The sequence below is a fragment of the Vigna unguiculata genome, chromosome 6 (genome assembly GCF_037176805.1).
Source record: "Vigna unguiculata cultivar grain cowpea cultivar isolate G323 ecotype 2 chromosome 6, ASM3717680v1, whole genome shotgun sequence".
Classification (NCBI taxonomy): Eukaryota; Viridiplantae; Streptophyta; class Magnoliopsida; order Fabales; family Fabaceae; genus Vigna; species Vigna unguiculata.
This window is the reverse complement of record NC_140797.1, coordinates 30786999-30810297: the sequence shown is the minus strand read 5'-3', so window position 1 is coordinate 30810297 and position 23299 is coordinate 30786999. Positions and strand designations below refer to the sequence as shown.

Below are 23299 nucleotides of genomic sequence, written 5' to 3'. Positions count from 1 at the left end.
AAGTTCAAAAAGTTTCACAGCAGGATGGTGGGAGTGCAAAGGCAAAAGATAGAAGAAAACCACAACGGTCCTCTAGGAAAAATGTGAAACATCAACAGAGTGATTCAGATAGTGTTGAAGACAGTCCTGTTTCTGATAATGAGTGGCATTCTGATGAGTTGATTAGTGCATCAGATAGTGGGAGGATACCTTTAATAAAGAAAGTTATGATAGGTTTCCTACGTTTTCTATGCCAAAAAAAATGTATGATTTCAAATGGGAAGTAGGAACTTATTTTATTGAGAAGAAGGACTTCACAGATGCCATGCACACTTATTCATTTCAAAATGGGAAAAATTTGAACTTTGTTAAGAATGATAAGAAGAGAGTTTCAATGAAATGTGTGGGTGTAGGTGGAAAATGCACATGGTATGCTTATTGTGCATACATGTTTGCCATAAACACATGGCAACTAAGAACAATAATTGATATTCATACCTATAGCAAAGATTTCAACTTAAAATTGATGAATTCAAAATGGTTAAGTAAGCATATGGAGAAAACTGTTAGAGAAAATCCACATATGAACGTTATTGATATGCGTGAGAAAGTTAGCAGAAAATGGAATATAGGAACATCTAGGAATATGGCGGATAGGGCTAAAGTAATGACAGCACAAAATGTGGAGAGTTCATGTAAAGAGCAATTCAAGAGAATCTATGACTATGCACACGAGCTCTTGAGAACCAATCCAGGGTCAACCGTGAAGATCAAAGTTGAGGAAGTACATGGTGAATTAATTTTCAGGAGATTCTATACATGTTTGAAGGCATGCAAGGATAGTTTCACAAGCTGTAGGCCTTTCATTGGGTTAGATGGGTGCTTCCTGAAAAGTAAATATGGAGGTGAGTTATTAAAAGCAATTGGAAGAGACGACAATGAACAAATATTACCTATTGCATATGCTGTTTGTAAGACCCGAGAAAATTAAATAGTTAATTAAAGAATTATTTAATTAATACGGGTAATAGGAGCCTTTAATTGATCTGTGTGCGTGAACAGGCAGAGAGTCTGATGATCTGTGTGCGTGAACAGGCAGAGAGGCTGATGATCTGTGTGCGTGAATAGGCAGATAGCAGAGACTCGAATCTGTTTCTGTTTGAGCATCTCTCTTAAGTGGGAAGTCTAGGTTTTGGGCAATAGAGCATCTCGCTCAGGCGAGAGAGGCTCACTTAAGTGAGAAATCATGAGGGGTTGCTGGTGGTTGCAGAACTCGCCGCCTAGGCGAGAGATTTGGGTTTAAGTGAAGGGAGCCCTCGCCTAAGCGAATAGGGCCTCGCCTAAGCGAGTTTTCGTACCTTGTCACTGTTACAGGCTCGCTCAGGCGAGGGAGCCCAGCTTAAGCGAGTCAGGCCTGATCGCTTGAGCTAAAGCTCCTAGCCTAAGCGAGATTTTTAGGTTGTGCGTGTTGTTTGGTTGCATTTGATGCGAACTTGGATCAGGGGATGTTGTGCCATGAGCGGGTAGGTTCATGGATGGTGAGAAACACGTGATGATATGAGCGGAAATGTTCATATCCAGTTACTCACAAGCGATGGAGTGAGGGCTAGTTGGGACTAGAGCTAGGGATATTACTATTATGCTTTCATTAAGTTTTGAAATTTTGGAATTGTAACAACATTATGATTTAATCTCATATAAAATTTGGCGCGTGCTGACACATTTTAAATTTTCCACTTTGGAAATAATAAAATTACGACTTTTGAATTTCACTATATATATTTGTTTATTTTAATTAAGTAATATTCATTAAGGATGTTACACTGTTGTAGAGGTCGAGAATAAGGACTCTTGGTCATGATTTTTGGAGCTACTCATTGAAGACATAGGTGTGTAAATAGTGGTTGCAGCATGCACCTTTATTTCAGACCAACAAAAAGTGAATTTTTTATCTCATATTTTAGTCAATTTTTTTCATGATCTGATTTTTAATGCTTTTAATTTTGACATGTAAGGGTCTGTTACCTGCAATACAAGAGCTTTTACCAGGAGTGGACCAGTGCTTTTGTGTCAGGCACTTATACTCCAACTTCAGAAAGAAATCCCAGGAAAAAAACTGCATCAACTCATGTGGAAGGCTGCAAGAGCTACATATCCACAAGCTTGGGAGGCCTACATGAGGAACATTAAGGAGGTCAATCTCGATGCTTTCAAACATTTGATTGCAATTCCACCAAGGCACGTCATCCTCCATATACTTTGTATTTTTAGTTTCCTAAATTGATTTTGAAATTTTAGTGTAATCATATATCACTATATCAGGTTTTGGTCAAGGTCAAGGTTCACTTCAAGATCTCATTGTGACACATTAGTGAACAATATGTGTGAGGGATTCAATAGTGCAATAGTTCATACCAGAAGTAATCCCATCATTAGCATGTTGGAGGATATTAGAGTTTACATAATGAAAAGATGGGCATACAAAAGAACAAAGCTCAAATCACGTCAAGGCTCAATCTGCCTAAAAGTTCAAAACAGGCAAGATAAAGAATCATGGTAACAAGATATTGGATACCAAGGTCAGTTTTAATATCTGGTCCATATTGTGCTTTAACTTAACATTACCTGTACTCAACATTTTCTTATTCCAAATCAGATGGTCAGCGAAAAAGTTATTCGAAGTTAGGCATGTTTCTCAAATTGGGGAGCAGTTTGTTGTGAACATTAACAAAAGGAACTGCACATGCAGAAAGTGGGCCATTAGTGGCATGCCCTGTTGTCACGCCCTTACTGCAATGAAATTTCTCAACTTAAATGGAGAGGACTTCATGTCTGACTGGTTTAGAAAGACCACATATGAAGAAACTTACAATTCTATCATCTACCCAATCAACGATCAACAAGCATGGGAAAGAACTCCATATCCAGATGTATTTCCCCCACAAAAAAGAGTGATGCCAAGAAGGCCTAAAAAGAATAAGAGACTAGAGGCTTGGGAAATTAAGGATGACACTCAGTTAATAAAGGGAGGTTACAAGAAAATATGTATTGTGTGCAAGGGTGTTAGACACAACAAAACATTCTGCCCCCATAACACTCAGTCAAAGGAGCCTCAATCAACAAAATCTACAACAGGACCATCCAAGCAGACAGGACAACCCACGCAGCCAGGACCATCCACCCAGACTGGCTCAATCAACTGTAAAGCTACATTATCTGGACCACAACCAACTGCATCAACACCCTCAACCCAGGCAACACCATACACCAAAGTAGGAGCATCCATCCAGCCATGACCATCACCTTATCCAACATCATCAAGACAGCCTACACCCACACCACAAATGAGGGAAAAACTAAAGCCCAAGAGGGGTCTTGTTTGAATCACACCAATTGTAGTTGTGTACTGGAAGTGCCTTTTTTGTGGATGGGTCTCTTTAGACCTTTATTTTGTGAGCATTTCTTTTGTTTGGATGCCTTTATTTTGTGCGTCTGTTATGACGTCTCTTTTGTGGGCTTTGATTAATGTATTGTATTTGGTGCACTTTCATGTTTAAGTACAATTGCTGGATTCAAACCATTAACAGGATGAATGATTATGTATTTTAGTGCACTTTCAGTTTAGCAGGATGAAAGAAAACTGTTATATGTAATTTTATGAGTTAAGCAAACTTTAGTTTTCCTATTACACAAAAAACATGACTCATAACGCATAATTCAGAACCAAATCTGTTTAATTCATTTGGAAACATTAAAAAACACAAAAGTTCAACCATCTCATTACAACACATGAGGCCTTTACAACAACAGTGATATAACTATTGCATAAAACAACCATCATCCCTAACATCAACTTCATCCACTTTTGCAAACTAACTATAGCCTTATCTAGTTTCTCAGTTACGATCCATCCACCATCTTTTTCTCTCATATTCACAACATCTTTTTTCTTCAATCTTCTCTAATTTCAGCACTTCAATCCCTCCAGAATCTCTTTCTTCCATCTTCACCACATCTCGATTAATTAGATTTTTCTTCACACACACACACTTCTTCTTCGATTTCCTATTGAATAAACCATTGGAAAAAATTGCAGCCACCCAAATCTTGAGACCCACTATGTTCCACAAAAAACCACAATCACATTATCATATTTTCTTGCCAGAAAAGTTAAATTGAACAAAAAAAGAATTTTTCCCACATCTTACCTTAAACTTAAGGCATCCTCAAAATTGTTTGCCCCTATGCTTAGGGGTTTTTGTCATTCTCAATACAACTGACTGACCACAGTAGCACATGGGCTTAATACCAAAAATCCTCGCGCCACAACCATGGGAAGATCCACCACCGTCAGATGAACCACGAGCAACAGACCCACCACTAGGAAGCTTCGCCCCACATGTGTAAGATCCAAACAAATTTGAAAATGACATAGCTACTTTACTTCTTCTTTCTTTAAATGTTAGGGCAAAGTCATGAGCATTGTCTCTTCCTATATACACGTCAACAACAGTTAAATTTATAAACCAATTACACATGCACTATTCAATATTACAACACATCAACATCAAATGTCATTTCATAGTACCTGACGGAAATGGTTTATTTAATACACATTTTCAAATTAAAGGACTCAATTGGGACAAATTCGAAGTTGAGCACCCAATTGAGATTTCTTAACCAAAACGAGGACTTTGCGTATGATTAAACCTAAAATGAAATATAAAACCACGAGTCTAAACTATCTAAAAATAAGACTTGTAGGCAAAGTCTAATAGCCTTCCTTAGTAAACAAACAAATTAAAAGCAGCAAACAAATGCAACGTAAAGAAAAACAAGCTAAAAGGATCTAAGAGGCATCCTCTTCACATTTATATTCTTACCTTAGTTTTCGGATACCACTAGATAATGAATGCAAGCTTCAACGTCTTTAGTATGAAGGGTGGTGAGGGTTAAGCAAAAATTGAATGCTTTGAAGAAAAAATGTTGATTATATATGGCACCCTTCCTTGCTAGCATAGATACCATGACTAAAGAAACGTCCTTGAAGCCCGTAGTAATTGCTTAAGAAACACTACACCTTTAGAAGGATTAAAACTAATTAAAGGATAGATGAAAGAAGGTATCTAAAAAGAACACATAAAGACAAAACAAAAGTAAGTGGTAAAAAGAGTAGATTGGTATTTCATAAAAAATAGAACATCAATCCAGTCTCAAAAGACCCCTTCTTTTTCTAGGTTCACACTAATGGATAAATTAGTATTTTATTGCAATATAATATCTTATTGAATAGTTATATATAAGATGATTTTAGTAAACAATGATGAATCTAATAAGGAGTGGAACCCACATAATTACATAAGGACTGCAGCCCACATAATTTTGTGAATCTCACAAATTTTAGTCAATATTCTAATGCGGTAGAAAGAAGGTGATGTCATTTCTCAAATAATAATACCAATAAGAATAATAATAAACAATAATAGTAACCAACAAAATAGGTGGATTACCTGAAACTCCCAAATAAGAATTGGTTAATTCTTCAAGATCCTCGAGCTTTTCTATTGCTTTAGTGTAATCTCCTCTAATGTCAATAGAAAATATATCTTTAATGAGTTCAAACAATCACTCGGGATAACAATTAAAACACCAACCATACCTTGCATATAAGATGCTTCATATTCTATCTGCAAAAGAAGAGGATAATGATGAATGATGGTATAAGTCAAGAGATTTCCAAGGAGAAATGAATACATTGTGTCTTCTATGGTAGTAGAAATGGGTACAACTTGAAATGACTAAGTAGATAGCATTCAACAATAGCTAATATCAACCATAAAATGACTAAGGATAATTCTATATATTTTTGGGGCATATCATTTACCCAGGGGGTCTAATTGGCTACCACATATGATTCCAATGGAGGAGAATCACCTCACCTGCAACACGAAAATAATTGGCAAAACTATACCAACAAAAATGGAATATTTATTCTATCCCATCAGACGGTGGACATAAACTCAACTGGAAAATTGAAACTAGATCCAAAACAAAGGAGAATTAAGCAAAAACAAAACCACACAATAAAGCAAATCACCCTTAAAGATTAACATTTATGTATACTTAGATTTATTTCTTTTCTTAACATTCTAGTGATGCCACTGATGTTTTACCCACACAGACCTTGAATTGAACCTTATTTATTAGTTCAATTAGAAAAAAAAAAACAAGAAACAAACTAATGTGACCATACCAAAGGCAAATCGACATGGTTTTAAGAGTCCAATACAAAAATGGGATTTAATTAGTATGTAATGCATGATTTGAACCAAGCACAAAACTGAATAAACTCCAAAGAAAGAAGGAAAAGGGTTAGTTAGGTAGTACCTTGGAGCTGGAACAAGTAGCAATTCAGTTATGCTTCATATATTTCCACTATATCAACCTACACCTATCATTCAATAAACCAAAAAGAAATCGATAATTAACCCAACAATGAACACAATTCAACAAACACGAGGACCCACGACAAGAGGAAAACATCAATTAGGAAAAGATAGTGAAGAATCGTGGAGGTAGTGTCAGAGAACCCTTCTTCTCCATGCATTATTTTGTACGACTTCATAGGAAAGAGGAGTTTAATTTCAGATTAAAGATTAGAAAAAAGAGAATTTTGCTAGCGATATTGTAATTGATTATGTAAAGGTGAAGGAGACTCACCTGGCGACCGACAACCACAACACAGAGTGGAAGTCCTTCCTCTACTACGAATGCAGGGTGGGAGTCCTCTATTGCAAATGTGCGTGAGGGATATGAAGTGGCTCTGATAGCGGCATTGTTCTTTTTGGCCAAATGGCGAATGAGAGGAGTAAAAAGGGGAAAACCTAAGGGGAAAGTGGAAAACATATGAATGTAATGGGAAGCAAGGTGAATAAAAAACCTAATTATCATGCTAGTCATGGGGCTGCAGGTGGGTTGTGGGGCTGCTGGTCAAGGAAGGTGATGAACGGGATGTCGACGATGAATGTCCTCTGGATGAACTCCCACTTAGACTAGGGTTCCACAGTGTATAATATCTCAAAGGGTGTGGGAAAATATGAAGGATAAAATATCAAAGGCGGGAGAATAAAATTCAGAGGGAAGTGGTTTAGACTAAGTTGGAAAATGATTGAGAGGAAAAAACAATATTAAGATTTATTAAAATAATTAAAATAATGATAGTTACAATTGCAATATTTTACATGTAATATAGGGCGGTTTAAAGACTGATAGTTAAAATCGTCATATTTTACATGTAAAATGTGACAATTCTTAAATTGTCGTATTATGTTGTAAAAAGCGACGGTTTTAAACAACTGTCATATTAAAATCGTCACAATTTACATGATTGTTTGTAGTGTATTGGTTTGCATTAAGCAAGAGCAAAAGTATGGAATCCTTCTTAACAAAAGAATAAAACAAAGAACAAGGGAGAGAGAATCAACGGAACAAGCTACATGATCCAACATATCTACTAGGGAAACCCACAACAACAACCTTGTCACACCATGTGGGTCAGCTACATAGATTGAGTTAAAAACTAAATTACCAAGTATATCTCACCATGAGATCTGATAATGCCCATTTTTACTTCTTTTTGTGTGTTTATTGTCATGAATAAATAAACTCTTTCCTAGCTTTTATCTTGTTATATCCTCAAGTTAGTGTATTTTGTTTTGTTTTGTGTTTTAGTTGTTTTATGTTTGTTTTGCCTCTAGTATCTCTTTTAAGTGTGTTAAATAAGTTAATAGGAAACATTTGTGGTGGAGGAAAACAAGTAAGAACTCAAGGGAGTATTGATTTTAAAGCAAATACTCGCGTCGGGCACCACTGGAATCACGCCCAGTGCTTCAAATACATAATGTTGTCAAACTACCCAAGGCCGAGTGATGAAAACTGAGGTTCAGCGCTACAAGGCTGAGTGCTGGAAAGTGGGGCTGAACGCCATTCAATTCGTAAAACTTGGCCCTAAGCGTTGCTGAGACAAGATTGAGCATCGGCATCGTTGACATGTCAAAAAAATGGGTTTTTAATCTTGGAGAAACACTTTTGAGTGCTTGGAGAGCCTCTTGAAGGTTGCTAGGAGTGTTGGGAATCTCTCCCACTCCTCCTTGGGTCTTCTTCTCCATTCATGGCGGTTTTCCCCCTTTTTGGGGTTGGAGAGGAAGATGGGTTGCGAATTGAAGATCGAGACGCGAATGGGAGGCGCAATTGGAGCATGGAGCAGTTGCCAAGAACCTTGGGAGAGGGCTTGCATCTTCTCTTTGGTTTCCATTTCTTCCCTATCTCTTCAATTTGTAAAACCTAGGTTCTCCACCATGGAGAGCTATACCTATTTGTTGAGATTAGATGTAATGAACTGATTTTTTGTGTATTGTGTGATGTTAATCCATATGATTTTCCATTTTTATGTTAGTATTTGATTTTCATGCTTAATGTTTGCTTTGGTTTGGCCACCCATGCATGATTTGTGGTTTTTAAGGTGTTGAAAATGTCTTTTGAATCTAGAACAAAAATTGAATGCCTAATGGAGCTTGTATCTAGGGATAATATATGATTCATTAGTAAGCTTAAGACTCTTGATCTTAATGCATGATTTCACTTGTTGAGGATTCAAGGAATTGGAACTTGATGAGTTATTATACACTCAAAGTCACTTGGAATAGGATTTGAGTATTCTTGTAAGTTTATTTTGACATGAAATTGGAATTGAGATGTTTGTGAATGAATGAGAATAAAGTGAATGAAATCTAGTCTTGACAATTGTATATAATATGTTAAATTTCTGTTGCACACCAACTGTTTGATAAAATACCAAAAGGAGTTTCTTTGTGTTTTTTTGAGCTTTGTTGTCTATTTGAGTTGTGAATTGTAAAATTTGTCATGTGTTGCACAAGTCCTTGTAGAGAGAATGGTATATTTATTACTTGCTACGTGCGACCGGTGCACTTGTCATTTTTCACCTAACAAGATCCCTTTTAATAATTTTCTCAAAGGCCTTTTGTGTTTTCCATTTATTCTTTTTCAACAGTGAAAAAAAACCAATCATAAAGCAAGGAATCTGGTTCACCCGAATTCTCCTTTTTCACTTTTTTCTCTACAGTTTTTGTTGCCTCCAATACTACACTTAAGACAGTAGCAGTTCCATCATCATGTTGAGTTCTTATATTATCAATCAATGCCTACAATATGCATAGGATATTTAAATGTAAGCTTCTGATAACAATATGCAGACAAAATATTAAAAAAATCATCTTAATCAATTCAACACAATAGTTTATAAATATGATATGCATGAAAGCTTTACAATTGTCTCTTTAAGTTCACATATTCAAGCAGTTAGATTCTACATACAAGAGCAAAAGTAAAAAATTTTAAGGTTTTGAATGATTTTTAGATGTGGTGTTAGAAATTTAATGTGAGTTAAAAGCTTTATATTGAATAAAAATGAATATGATTAATATGTAAGTGAAAAGAATTGTTTTAAGGTTTTAGATAGAAATGTTTTTAAGGTTTTACTAAAAAGTGATCTTATGATTTATTATATTATATGAATTTGTTTACCGTTAGAATTTCATATCCAAATGAAGGACTAATATATAACTAGAAAATTTATAAACCTATTACAAACCGAATTAAAGAATTTCTCATATGTATATGTATTTATATCTCACAAGTACACTTCATCTGCTAAGCAATGCAATGATTGCTTCCACAATCTTTCAACTCTTTAACCACCTTCAGTTTCACCTCCTTAAATCTTTTACATGGTTATTTAGATAAACTTAAAAGGGGTCAATTTTTTATAAGTTAAAATGAATTTATGTAAATATGTTTTTACAAATTAATTTTAGATGTGATGGGTACTTAGATTTTTCCATAATAACATCATGTCATCATAGCATTTTAGATTGCACCAATTTTATTGAATATCTTTTTACAAACATTATGTGTGCACAAGTTTTTATGTTAATTTAAAATCATTGCTCTAAAACCACAAGAAAGAAAAACCATGATACTATTGAGGGAAAGTATGCAAGTCCAAAATTTTGGACTTGGGTACAAGACTACTCAATAGAATGTCAACTAAGCTCACAACATAAATTATTTTTCAGAAATGAAATTGAATTTGATAAGCAACAACATCAAACAACAAAGGTTCATAAATGAAATTGAATTAACAATAGGCAGAACTCACATTAATTTTTCCAAGAAAAAGTTCCTTCTCCTCAGCAACAAGTTATAGATCATAAATTCCCATCCCTGCATGAAACGATAAACAACATAATGTTTTTGGTTTTTACACTTGACCAACAATCATGTTTCTTTTTCTCCAAATAAGTATGTTACTTGTCCTTTCTCTAGCTTAAGATAAAGTCTCAGATTCTATTTTATGAAATGCCACAGAATTTTGTAATCTAAGAAAGGATGTTTAAGAATAAATTATGCCCCGAAGAGGAATCAGAATAATAATGAACAGACATGTACTTGTAGCTAAAGTTGTTTAAGGTATTCAATAGCTTCATAAGCATCGGAGTCTTGTTAGTCTGCCACACAATAATCCTTCATAGTCAAAGAACAATGAATCGTGCAGCTCGCTAATCAAACATTGTAGAAGAAAAATTGAAAAAATTATAGATGGACTTCAATTCAATTTAGTGTCTAATTAACCAATAATAGTACAGTTTTTAAAACTGAACTGAATTACAATTCAGGTCAGTTAATATTATAAGTAGTTCAATTATTTCTAATTTTTATAGTATAGTTAACTGTAATTCAGTATGGTTACACTAACTTTGCCCATCCTAGTGATTTGCATAAGTTATGGCGAGGAATTTTTATGAATGCCTTTTATGACTTGATCAGAATGGATGAGCTGATGACACTGTGTTGTCTGTATATTATGCTAAATAGAATATGGGCTTGAATGTTGAAAATCTATCAATTTTTTGTGATATGAATGTTTTACGATTTTTTGCATTGTATGATATTAATAATTCACTTAGAGTTTATTATCAATATAATCGATTATTTGAATGAATTTAGGTATTACTTTCTCTTAATGAAATCTTTACTGCACTTTAACATTCATCACGTGCATATTCTTATAACAATTCAGCGATACACTTATTTACCACACACAAGTTCTAGAAGCACTAGATGAATTCACAAACAACAATATTAAGCTTGAAACTAATAAGCTTGAAACTAATACATAGTTCTATAATCTCATATATACTATAGAATTTTATATTTTCTATAAAAATTTAAAATTTAAACAATAATATTATTACAGAAACATGTTCGTTCACACTAAAAAAATTACATTAGTTTCTCTTGCCCAAACTTTAAATTTTTACTAATATATATATATATATATATAATTCAAAAATTATATATAATTATGACTCGTGACTTAAATAAAGTTCTAATAAAAAGTCAATGGTTATAATTTGTTTATAATTGTTCTAGCTAACTGGATCACGATTAATCAGTGAGAAGCATTTAGTAAATTAGTTTTATTACTTATCTCATCTCGTGTTCTCCTTTTAACCACCTATTTTCTTGTCTTTTCCTCTCCTCCTGAAACTGTCTCATTATGGCCTTTTACTCTCCTCCTTTTTTATTACCCAATGTTGCTTATCTTTACTAGTCATAAACACCCTTCCTTAAACAAACGGCACAATCCTTATCCTATTAGCGATCTAGTCAATCATTGGGCCTATTAGTGATCAGATCGGTCATTGGGTCTATCACTATACAACTCCCAAGCCTTAGCTTTAAGAAGCGTAAGGCTTGATAGTTTAGCCTATGTTCCACTACTGATCGGATCGATTATTGGGCTTATCACCACAAAGTCCCTCAAGTCTTAGCTTCAAGAAGCATGACTTGATAGTTCAGCCCTTGTTCCATTGGTGATCATATCGGCCATTGGGCCTATCACCAAACAAATCCCTAAGTCTTAACTTTAAGAAGCGTGAGGCTTGAATTATGAGCCTGGTTGGATGAGAAAAGCTCAAATAGTACGAGAAAAAGATGAAGCCTTGGTCACCTTAGACAAAATCAAGGATGAAATAACAAGGTTTTACTAATGGCTTTCAAGGAGTGATTGACCAAGCTATGGTCCTTCATCCCCCCTTGACTTTTCCTCCTTGGATCCTGCAAACATAGTCGTTGATGGCTAGATAGTGGACGAGTAGCTGCTTTATGCCCCTTATTATCTATGCTTAAACAACCCCTTTGGACTTGAATTAAAACTTTCCCTTTACTTCGATGTGCTTCACTCATACAGACTAAAATCTTTCTTTTGAATATTAATAACAATTAGACTACTTACTCGAAAGCTTACTCGTCGATGAACCAAGTTTCGAAAGAACATTTAGGAAAAATATTTCCCATTATCTTTAACGATTAGTTTCTCAAAAGCATACTTTTATGAACGAACAAAATATAACTTCACAAACGAAAAAGGGGCACGATTCGTGCGTGACAATGCATAGCCTTCCGCTATCAAGTTCCCTATGGAAAAATTTATTCGTACACCAATTTTGTAGAAATTAGCAAGCAGCCTTCTTGTAGCAATGACCTTAGGGAAATCCTAGGCAATTAGTACCCCCTTTGAGAAGATCCTAAAGTTTACCTTCACTTGAACAAAAAGCTTTATGGAAGCACAAATTCTACGTATAAGAATTTGGAAAAAACATAAACTTCATTTTAATTAACAAGAAGCACAAGGAGACACACACTCACCCTAGTAAACAGTCTTCGAGGGGGCATATAAACTCGACCCTCGTAAACAGTCGTTGTGGGGAGATGTATGCTCACCCTAGTTAACAGTCTTTGTGGTGAGATAAAAACTCGACCCTAATTAACAATCTTCATGGGGAGATAATAACTTGATCCTTGTTAACAATCTTCATGAGGAGATAATAACTCGATCCTTGTTAACAATCTTCATGGGAAGATAATAACTTAACCCTAGTTAACAAGTTAATAACTCACCCTAGTTAATAGTCTTCATGGGGAGATAAAAACTCGACCATAATTAACAATCTTCATGGGGAGATAATAACTCAACCCTTGTTAAAAATCTTCATGAGGAGATAATAACTCGACCCTAGTTAACAATCGTCATGGGGATGTAATAACTCACCCTAGTTAACAGTCTTCAAGGGGAGATAAAAACTTGACCCTAGTTAATAATCTTCATGGGAAGATAATAACTTGACCTTTGTTAACAATCTTCATGGGGAAATAATAACTCGACCATAATTAACAATCTTCATGGAGAGATAATAACTCGACGCTTGTTACCAATCTTCATGGGGAAATAACTCGATCTTTGTTAACAATCTTTATGGGAAGATAATAACTTGACCCTAATTAACAATCTTCATGGGGAGATAATAACTTGATCCTTGTTAACAATCTTCATGAGGAGATAATAACTCGATCCTTGTTAACAATCTTCATGGGAAGATAATAACTTAACCCTAGTTAACAAGTTAATAACTCACCCTAGTTAATAGTCTTCATGGGGAGATAAAAACTCGACCATAATTAACAATCTTCATGGGGGATAATAACTCGACCCTAGTTAACAATCGTCATGGAGAGATAATAACTCGACCCTAGTTAATAATCGTTATGGGGAGATAATAACTCACCCTAGTTAATAGTCTTCATGAGGAGATAAAAACTCGACCCTAATTAACAATCTTCATGGGAGATAATAACTCGACCCTTGTTAACAATCTTCATGGGGAAATAATAACTCAACCCTTGTTAAAAATCTTCATTGGAAGATATTAACTCGATCCTAATTACCAATCTTCATGGAGAGATAATAACTCGACTCTTGTTAACAATCTTCATATGAGATAATAACTCGATCCTAATTAACAATCGTCATGGGGAGATAATAACTCACCCTAGTTAACATTCTTCATGGGGAGATAAAAACTTGGCCCTAATTAATAACAATGAGAAGACATGATCTTTAAAAAAGAACTCATCAAATTTTATTCATGGGTGCCTCGTTAAAAACCCCACATTACATAAGGAAAATAGTACACTTGACAATTGATTAACTATAATAAAAACGTTACCAACATTCCACGTTTGAGGTACTTTACCTCCATCAAATGTCTCTAATTCGTAAGCTCCTTTGTCACTACACAACATACCCTGCAACACCTGACGCATTTTGGAGATAGTTTATCCTAAGTATGAGAATAAGTTACCTTTTTTAGTACCAAATCTCCTTCCATGTTAAGTCCTCTGCATCCTCCATTGTGTTGTATTGTCCTTACGAATTTCTCCAACAGTTGCCTGGATTGCTCATTCTCTCTCCTGAGTTTCTCTTGCTTCTCTCAAACTCTCATGCCCTTCTCTTGGTCTCCTTATTTTGCCGCATCAAATCCCGATCATTTCCATTAACCTCAACAATTGTAGTGTTTGATTCTTCTCATTTTGTTGCTTCTCCACCTAGTGGTTGCACTTTCTTTTTGTTTGTGGCATAGGAATAATTTTACCTTCCCCATGGTCAGCGTCAGAATGTTCTAACCAACTGTGTTAGAACTGGTCAGCCAGAAACATTTAGTGAATCTATCCTACTGCTCATCCCACGTCCCTTTTAACCACCTCTTTTTCTGTCTTTTCCTTTCTCTTCCTGAAACTGTCTCATTATAACATTTTACTCTTTGTCCTTTTGGTTATCTAACGTTGCTTATCTTTACTAGCCATAAGCAACCTTAAATCCTCCTTCCTTAAAGGAACAGTGCAACCTTATCTTATTAAGGATCCAGTCAATCATTAGATCTATTAATGATCGGATTGACCATTAGACCTATCATCACAGAGTCTCAAAACTTAACTTTAAGAAATGTGAAGCTTAATAGTTCAGTCCATAATTAAAATTGTGTTAAACTTTCTAGAATCATGTAAAAGAATAGCTTGACTTGGCGAGAGACCTTGTTATGCGAAAATTGAGTAAAGGCCTCATCCTGTAATTGAAAGTGGATTTTTGATAAATTTTATTCAGTGTCGTTGTCGTATCAAGGAGTAATCATTGCAGAATCACTTATTAAGCCGACATGGTGTCTTTCGGAAAGTGCTTTTTGGAAGGTTACCAAATAAATAAAAGACCAAACATGGCTGTGAGACCTATGATAATCAGTTTTTTCTTTTTAATAACTCAAGAGACATAAGCATTTAAGGGTAGATCGAATAATAAAATGTGATTGCTTGGTGCTCAATTTGTTTGAAAAAGGCTTTTAACACAGACTTTTACAAAGGATAAGGAAAATTCAAAATATGTTTTTATAAACTAAAATTCATGTATATATAATTTAAAATTACAAATTAAAAATATATAAAAAGTAAGTTTTACAATTTAATTTATACATAAAATATTTTTAAAATTTCTATTTTTCTCTTCTAAAAATGTTTATTAATAAATTATTCTGTCCTTTGTGTATTTGAGTTGAGGCATTTATTTCCTTAGAAAAATAAGTGAATAAAATAAGAAGATAAAGACGTTTTCTTTTTTTAATTTAAAGTTTTAACTTTGTAAGATATTTTAATTTAAATTAAGCACCAGTTTCCTTACTTTTTTCATTGTGTACCTTTGTTCATTAATTATATTCATGTGTTTGAAATTTTCTTTTACTTACATTTTTTTACGAGACTCCTTTGCTGAACGTTGGTCAATTACTTTTCATTGCAAAATGAATATATATATATATATATATATATATATATATATATATATATATATATATATATATATTAAGTATGTTTTTAATCCTTGAACTTTGATCCAAAATTGGAATTCGTCTCTGTCTAAAACTTCGATACATTTTGGTCCCTAAACTTTAGAAATGAATGAATATAATCTTTTTAACTCAATTATGTTAACTTTTTTTAACATGTAGAACGTTTTTTATATTAGTATTGAAATTTTTTACATTGTTTGACACATTTCTAGTTCAATATCTACTGAGAAATATGTTCAACACTTAAAAAAAAAAGTTAATGTAATTGAGTTAAAAGGACTATATTCATTAATTTTTAAAGTTTAGGGACGAAAATATATTAAAGTTTCATACAAAAACGAATTTTATTTTAAATCAAAGTTTATGAACTAAAAACATACTTAACTCTATATATATTATAAAAAAAAAAATATCAGGTCATTAGGTTAATCCTGATTAAAATATCTCAAAAGTAAGTAATGTACCAATTCACAGTGTAAATGACCCCATCGTTCAATTAGTTTGAAAAAAATTATATTAGTCCAAAAGCTAAAAATCCAAATATTATATAGATATTAAAGATTTATTAAATTTGTATGGTTTAGTAATATGTTGAGTCATATGCTCAACATATTATATTATCAACTTTATTATAAGGAGAAATTATTTAAAATTTGATAATGTGACAAGATACGAATAGTGAAAATGAAAGCTTTTGGTATTAACTGTTTACACCGTGATTTTAGGGAGGGAAAAGCTAAAAAAATGAATCAAAATTCTCACATTATGTATGTAATCTTCATCACAGGATTGGAAAAGAGAACACTTTAAGGACTTTTCTTCTTCTTTTCTTTATCCCTTTCATTTTATATAATTAAGACTCTTTGGAATTGAACAAAAGAAACCATTATATTAATTCCCTACAACTTTATGGATAAAACTTATATATTCTTTTGGAAATAAAAAATAGTTAGAAAGTAAAAAGCAATAAAACAGTTTTTTATCCATATCAAAGTAGAATGAAAAATAATAAGCAAATATAAGGGTCTTAGTGATGCCTACAAAATTTAACATTAATCTTTACACAAGTATTTTTGAAAAAATATGATTAGAATATGTAATGTCTGATGTAATAAAGGATTTAAAGAAAAAAAAATAAGTAAAATTTTCTTAGATTTTAATTTTTTTTTTAAATTTGTAATTTTAGTTTTATGGAATCTCTAAAATATAGAATCGTAATGTTTGAAAGAAATTGATAGATTTACAAAAGTTTTAAAAAATTAATATATTTTTAAAAAACCTAAAGTATTTTTATTTTTACTTTTACTTTTGCATGTTTACCCGTTATTATATTCTGCAAAATTAAGTAGATCAAAGTTATTTTATTGATACCAGCGTGGTAAATCATCTAATATACAAATAAAATTTGATTTTAATAGGATGAGATTTAGACACTTGAAATTTTATAATTTTTTAATAAATAAATTGAATATAATATATGTATAATTTAATATGATGTGTGTGATATGTTGGTGTACGCGAGTAGGGATGGCAATGGGGCGGGATGGGGATGAGTTTCACTATCTCATACTCATCCTCGAAAACAAAATTCATATCATCCCCATACCCAAACCCAACGGGTATCAAAGTTTTATCCCATCCTCATCCCTACCCAATAACGGATATAATCTCGTACTCATACACGTACCCGTTTCCTTACTACTTCAATATAAATTTTAATTAATTTTTATAAAATAATAAAAAATAATAAAAAATTACGGTAAAGGAAACATAATATTATCAAATATTAATATTAGGAGGATGATTGTTTCTTCGATATCAAGTACCTTGAAATAAATTATAATTGTTTACATTTTATATTGGAATACCAAATAAAATTTCATGACAAGTAAAACATTTTTTTAAAGGAAAACAACTATTCAAATTAAAATATATTTTAAATGTTTGTTTACTTCAATTTTTTAAATTATAATAAATCTCTTTTTTTATACTAAAAATGATAATACATTACTTAATCAAAATGACGCAAATAACAAATAATAAACATAATAAAAAAAATTTAGCATGGATATTGTATCTTTTGAACTCCAATATATGTTGGATGGTGATAAAAAATATTCATGGCAATTACATTAAATTTTGATATTGTAGTAAATAAAAGTTATTTATACAATTATAGTGAAAAATTACAGTATGATTGATATAATGAGTTAGAAAATAAAAAATAATTAGATAAAATATACTGAAATAGTATTCTACATTATGAAAATAAACAACGAATAAAAATATTAAAAAATTAACAAATGTATGTCTTAGAAATAATTTGAGAAACTATTGAAAGAAATCGCACAAAGGAAAACAAATGTATATTTAAGGATACGAGAAGATGAAAAATACCTTAGACATCTAATAACACTTTTCAAATATCAACATATATACTCAATGGTTGAGAAATAATTGTTTTAGCGAAACAAAATAATTCTTCAAATGAAACAAAAATTAATAAAAATAAGTAAAAAATTTGTTTATATTACCTAATAAATGAAAAGTTTATGTTATTAAACACTTAAATTGAGAGTATTAAACATACTCATGTGAAAGGAAAATATACAATAAATAAAAATATTAAAAAATAATAGAAATATTCAAATATGAGACATAAAAAATTTCAATTGACATACATCATTTTAACATAATTACATAAATGTTATGATAAGATGAAAAATATATTGGAGATGCAAATGAGTTTCATGACAAACCAAATAATTAGAAAAAAATAAAAAGTTGAATATATATATATATATATATATATATATATATATGGTTACTTAATTAATTGTGAATATTTTAATAATTTAAATGATGACGGAGATATGACGGGGACGGGTATTATTTATGACGAGAATATGTACATCCCTATAACCATGCCCATATCCAATTGAAAAAGTTGCATACCCATACTCAATCAATGCGGGGATTTCCTGTCAAAACGGAAACGAGTTTGGATAATACCCACGAAAATAAATTTATTTGCCATCTCTGTACACGAGGCATGATCATGTATTTAAATTCAAATTTATTTGTAATAGAGGAATTAAAGATAGATAAACAAACGAGTGCACTACATAAAAATAAATATTTTTGTGAATATTTTTTCTTCTATACTTTCATACACGTTGTTTATTAAATGTAGGAAAATGAGTTTTTGAAAAAAAAAAATTGACAAACTTTTTGTAAATAGGATTAAAGTAGATACTTTTTTTTATTTTTTAATAAAAATGAAATAATAAAAATGGTACTTTTTTTACTTTATTTAGTAATTTGTCAAATTTTGTTAAAAAAACCTTGTTAACTATCGTTTTCCTTAAATGTAAGATCAAACTTATGAACTAATAGAAAAAAAAAAATAACGTTTTTCAATATTTTCTATTTGTGTGAACTCTGCTTCGCGATTCCATTTCTTTTCAGCTATTTCCTTTTTTTCTTATTCTTCACCTATATTTTCTTTTTCTCTTTACGGTAAAAGCAGTGCATAAACTTAAAAGGGAAAAAGAAAAGCACTGTTGTAAGGTATAAATATGTACTGAAAGGCTTCATATAATTGCTACTTTTTTTTACAAAGTGTTTTCTATCATAGCATGTATGTCACATTAATGGTTTTGTACCTATCTCCTTTTCTAGTACACAAACCTCAAATAAAATAAACACCAAATCCATGCAAAATCTAAACATTAATCTTAAACATAATTTTTTTCCAAAATTGCTAATAATGGCCACAGAATGAAGAAAAACTGTAGAAATGTAGCTGATGTTGCAGGTGCAGCAGCAGAGGCAGAAGGGTCCTTAGGCACAGGTACTGAACCAAAAACATTTGCACCACTTGTGTTTGTTGTGTTCAACACTGATGAACTGATACTGCAATTTCAATTCAAGCATCATCATATATATGTTTTCAGATTTCTCACAATTTTTTGTTGCAGAAAGAGAGAAACAAAGATAACATGGTTAAAGATTGTCACCTGGTGGATGCATACTGACATGTTCCACTACCTGCAATGCAACGCATTAATTGATCACTAAGAGTTTATAATCAACCAAGTTTTATATAATATAGATATTAAAACCGATTGATTTATCAAATTAAAAAAAAAATTAAATATGTTTGTGTCCTGAGTATTAGATGTCCTTTTAACGGTTCTTACAAAAGTAGAGACACATTTGTTACTATACACACAATGTTTTCTCGGAAAACAAATTGTGATAAAAAGGATTGATTACCTTAGATACTGAGAATAAATAGGAGGCTTTTTGAGATACTTTTTGTAATAAAGTAAGAAAAAGAAAAAAGCTTGGGATACTTTTTTAGTTCCTATGTATTCCCCCAATGCAGTTTGAAAGTGTATTCAAAGATGCAGTAAAACATTTCCATAAAAGATGATGCAGTAAAAGCTTATTTTATTTTTCTGCTGTCTGTGCAGAGTGGAACCCTAGAATCCACCAGAGATACTTCTGATCACACCAATCAGAGGCAATGTCCCTGTAACAGTGCCACTGTTCTTGACTTGCACATTTTCATTTCTCTATTATTCTTAAAATTCTTAAAATTAAGAGTCACCTACCATAAACCTTTATCAAAATATTAAACTTTGTGAAAAAAGATAGTAAAAACAAAATTTATATCCTCAAACCAAACCAAACATGTCTGATATGTTTATAAAAATAGTATTAACTCTTAAGCATCACACTGAGAATAAGAACAAGACTTAGAATCATAAGTAGAAGGCTTACTTGGATTAGTGTTAGTGATGACAGCAACTCCACCAAAATTGCAGCTATTAGGAACAGGGTTCTTCTGATAGTACTTATTGAAGGCATAAGAGGCATGGTCTCTAACAGAATTTGGGAAGTAACAGGTTCCACCAGGTTGAATAGCAGAACAATCAGTGGCACCATATCCACAAGCATAGTCCAATGCAACTTGCAATGCTCTCTGTGATGCAGTAGGACTTGCAGTGCACCAGCTTGCACCTGAGGAGGAATAAATTGAGGAATTATTTGGTGTGGTGATTGGGAGTGTTGAAGCTGGAGACACTGAATCAGGGTTGGAATTGGGATTCAGAATTGGAGATGATGAAGTGATTGGAACTAAGTTTGGAATTGTAGTGATTGGTGTTGTGATGTCCCTTTGAGTGGTGAATTCTGCTTCTTTTTCTGCATTCACATGTCTTACTGCTTCCTTCTGTGGCCTACTTGAACCTGTATTTCAGATAGCAGTGACAAGGTTATCTATGTTTTTTATTATTATTATTATTATTATTATACTATTTTATCACTGTGAGCATGTGATTCTGCATCTGTAATGGTGAACCCTTTTTGTTCTTTAAACTTAAAACTTCAGCAATTTTTTACTTAAAATGAAATCACTTAAAATTTTATGTAAATCTCACATCTTGCAGCATATTTTTACACTATATATCTGCATAAAGAATAGTGTTCTGAAGTGAAGAATAGTTTTTCTACAACTACTAGAATAAACAGATAAAATTTTAGGGGGTAAAACTTATAAGTGCTGAGTGAATTCAAATTGTTCCTACAGCATTCAACTTAGCATGAATGAAGCCAAAACTGTACTTATATTCAAAAATTTTTGCATAATTGCATAGAAAATAGTAATTATTAGACCCTTATCCTGTTATTAGAGTGGATCTAGAAAGGGCACTAGAGACAAGTAGGGTATCTTTTGCATAGAGACATGAGCCAAAAAAGTTGGACCCTTTGCATCTTTTCAGGAAACGGTAGAACTGGAGAAAGATTGAACACAATACAACAACTCTATTCCATGTGAAAAACTGCAATATCAACCAAAATGCAGAAAAGGTAACACTTTTAATTCAACGAGTATTATTATTGTTATTTAAAAAATCATGGATAAAAGAAGAAAACTGCTCAACTGGTAAACTATAGTGCAACATAAACAGCAAGATAGAGGGGAAAATGAATTTAGAAAAGAAAACTGCACCCAACTGATCCAACATGTTTATCTGATAAACTTGAACAACAACAACAACAAAAGTTGAAACAAAAAGGACTGAAGCTGTTGAAATCCTAAACTCTGGTGCAGAAAATGCATTTTTGGGGTTACAGAATTCAAAAACACTATCCAAGTGGTCCAAAGAATCTAGGACTAAAAGGGAAAAGCAGAAAACAATACACCAAAAAGATAAAGAACAGAAAAGGAAGCAGTTCAAAGCAGAAGAAAATGAGCAGAGAGGAACATTGTCTTAAAGCAGAAGCAACATAGCTTTATACTGTATATCCATAGAATAGAAGAATAGAGAGAAAGGAGGCACATGAACAAAAGGGGAGAAGCAGAAAGAGAGCAAAGAAAGAAAAATGGAAAAAACTATATTACCTGAACAAAGGAAATAAGCAAGTAGAAGAAGTAGCACATAGTAAATCACACTTCTTTCCATTTGCACTCTTTGGTATACTTTTTCTTGTTCCTTCTTCTTCAATGTGGCTCCCAAATAACACTTGTTCTTCCCTTGAAACAGCTACAGAGAAATGAAGATATCATAAACTAGAGATGGTGTGTGTGTGTGGCTTCAGTGAAAGGTTTTTTTAGGGCTATTCATGTGAATGAAAACACACACATGAATTTATAGAGTATGTGAAGTGTGAGAGAAGGAGGGAAAATATGTGTCAAAAGGGTTGAAAAGAAAGTGAAGAAAAAATGAAAGTGTTTGGAGTTTAGAGTGAGTGAGTGTTAGTGATCAGTGTAATGATGGTGCTGATGTGAGTTGCTGCTACCTTTATCTGTTCTATGCTTTTCTTTTTACTGTGTTTTATAGGACTTATTATTGATGGTATTTATTATTCTTCTTCATCACTTTCTTTTTCTTTTTCTTTTCCATTCCCTTTATCCTTTGCTCAATATAAAACTTGCTCCAATTGTGTCAAAAACTTGGCTCTCTGATTGATCATTAACCAATAATAAGATGCATAAATTGAATATATAATTCTGTGTGCTTTGGTTATGCAAGGATTTAAATTGCAAGTGGTGGTTTTTGTAATTGGGGCATGTATTGTGTAAACATATGTTATTTCAATAATTATCATTCTATTATTGTTTTTGTCTCGCTCACTTGAAAAATTCAAAAACTTAAATCAAATCAATTAAATTTGATGATAATTAATTTAAGTATTAGATTTATAATTTATCAATCCAATAACTCCAAATTAAATAAATGAAGAAAATTTTTTAATTGTTAATTATTATGTAATTAATTTTACAATAAGACCGTGTACTTATTTTATAGTTTTGTTTTTCAATTATATTAGTTTATAGAAGTCAATTATATCAAAATATAACTTTTAAATGGCAGGATTATATATAATTTTTTTTAAAGTAATATTTTTTAAATAAAACTTTGCACGTCTTTACAACAATTACTTTTACTAATTCAAACTAAATCAATCTGCTTTATTAAATTAGTTTGATTTTA

At 32.3% G+C, this 23299-nt stretch overlaps 1 protein-coding gene and 1 long non-coding RNA gene across 2 annotated transcripts; both read right to left on the bottom strand.

Moving 5' to 3' along the window:
* Nucleotides 1–3692: 3692 nt before the first annotated feature.
* LOC114186615 (uncharacterized) lies at nt 3693–7076 on the bottom strand. Its single transcript, XR_003605121.2, has 7 exons — nt 6700–7076; nt 6367–6598; nt 5639–5666; nt 5490–5563; nt 4863–5059; nt 4188–4471; nt 3693–4096 (listed from the first exon to the last, which is right to left on the bottom strand). It is a non-coding gene; the product is annotated as an uncharacterized LOC114186615 (long non-coding RNA).
* A 12281-nt stretch (nt 7077–19357) lies between these two features.
* Nucleotides 19358–22593, bottom strand: LOC114187120 (uncharacterized). Its single transcript, XM_028075253.2, has 4 exons — nt 22207–22593; nt 20583–21050; nt 19814–19844; nt 19358–19709 (listed from the first exon to the last, which is right to left on the bottom strand). The coding sequence occupies exons 1-4, from the start codon at nt 22265–22267 to the stop codon at nt 19532–19534; spliced, it is 738 nt and encodes a 245-aa protein (XP_027931054.1). The 5' UTR covers nt 22268–22593; the 3' UTR covers nt 19358–19531.
* Nucleotides 22594–23299: the final 706 nt, after the last annotated feature.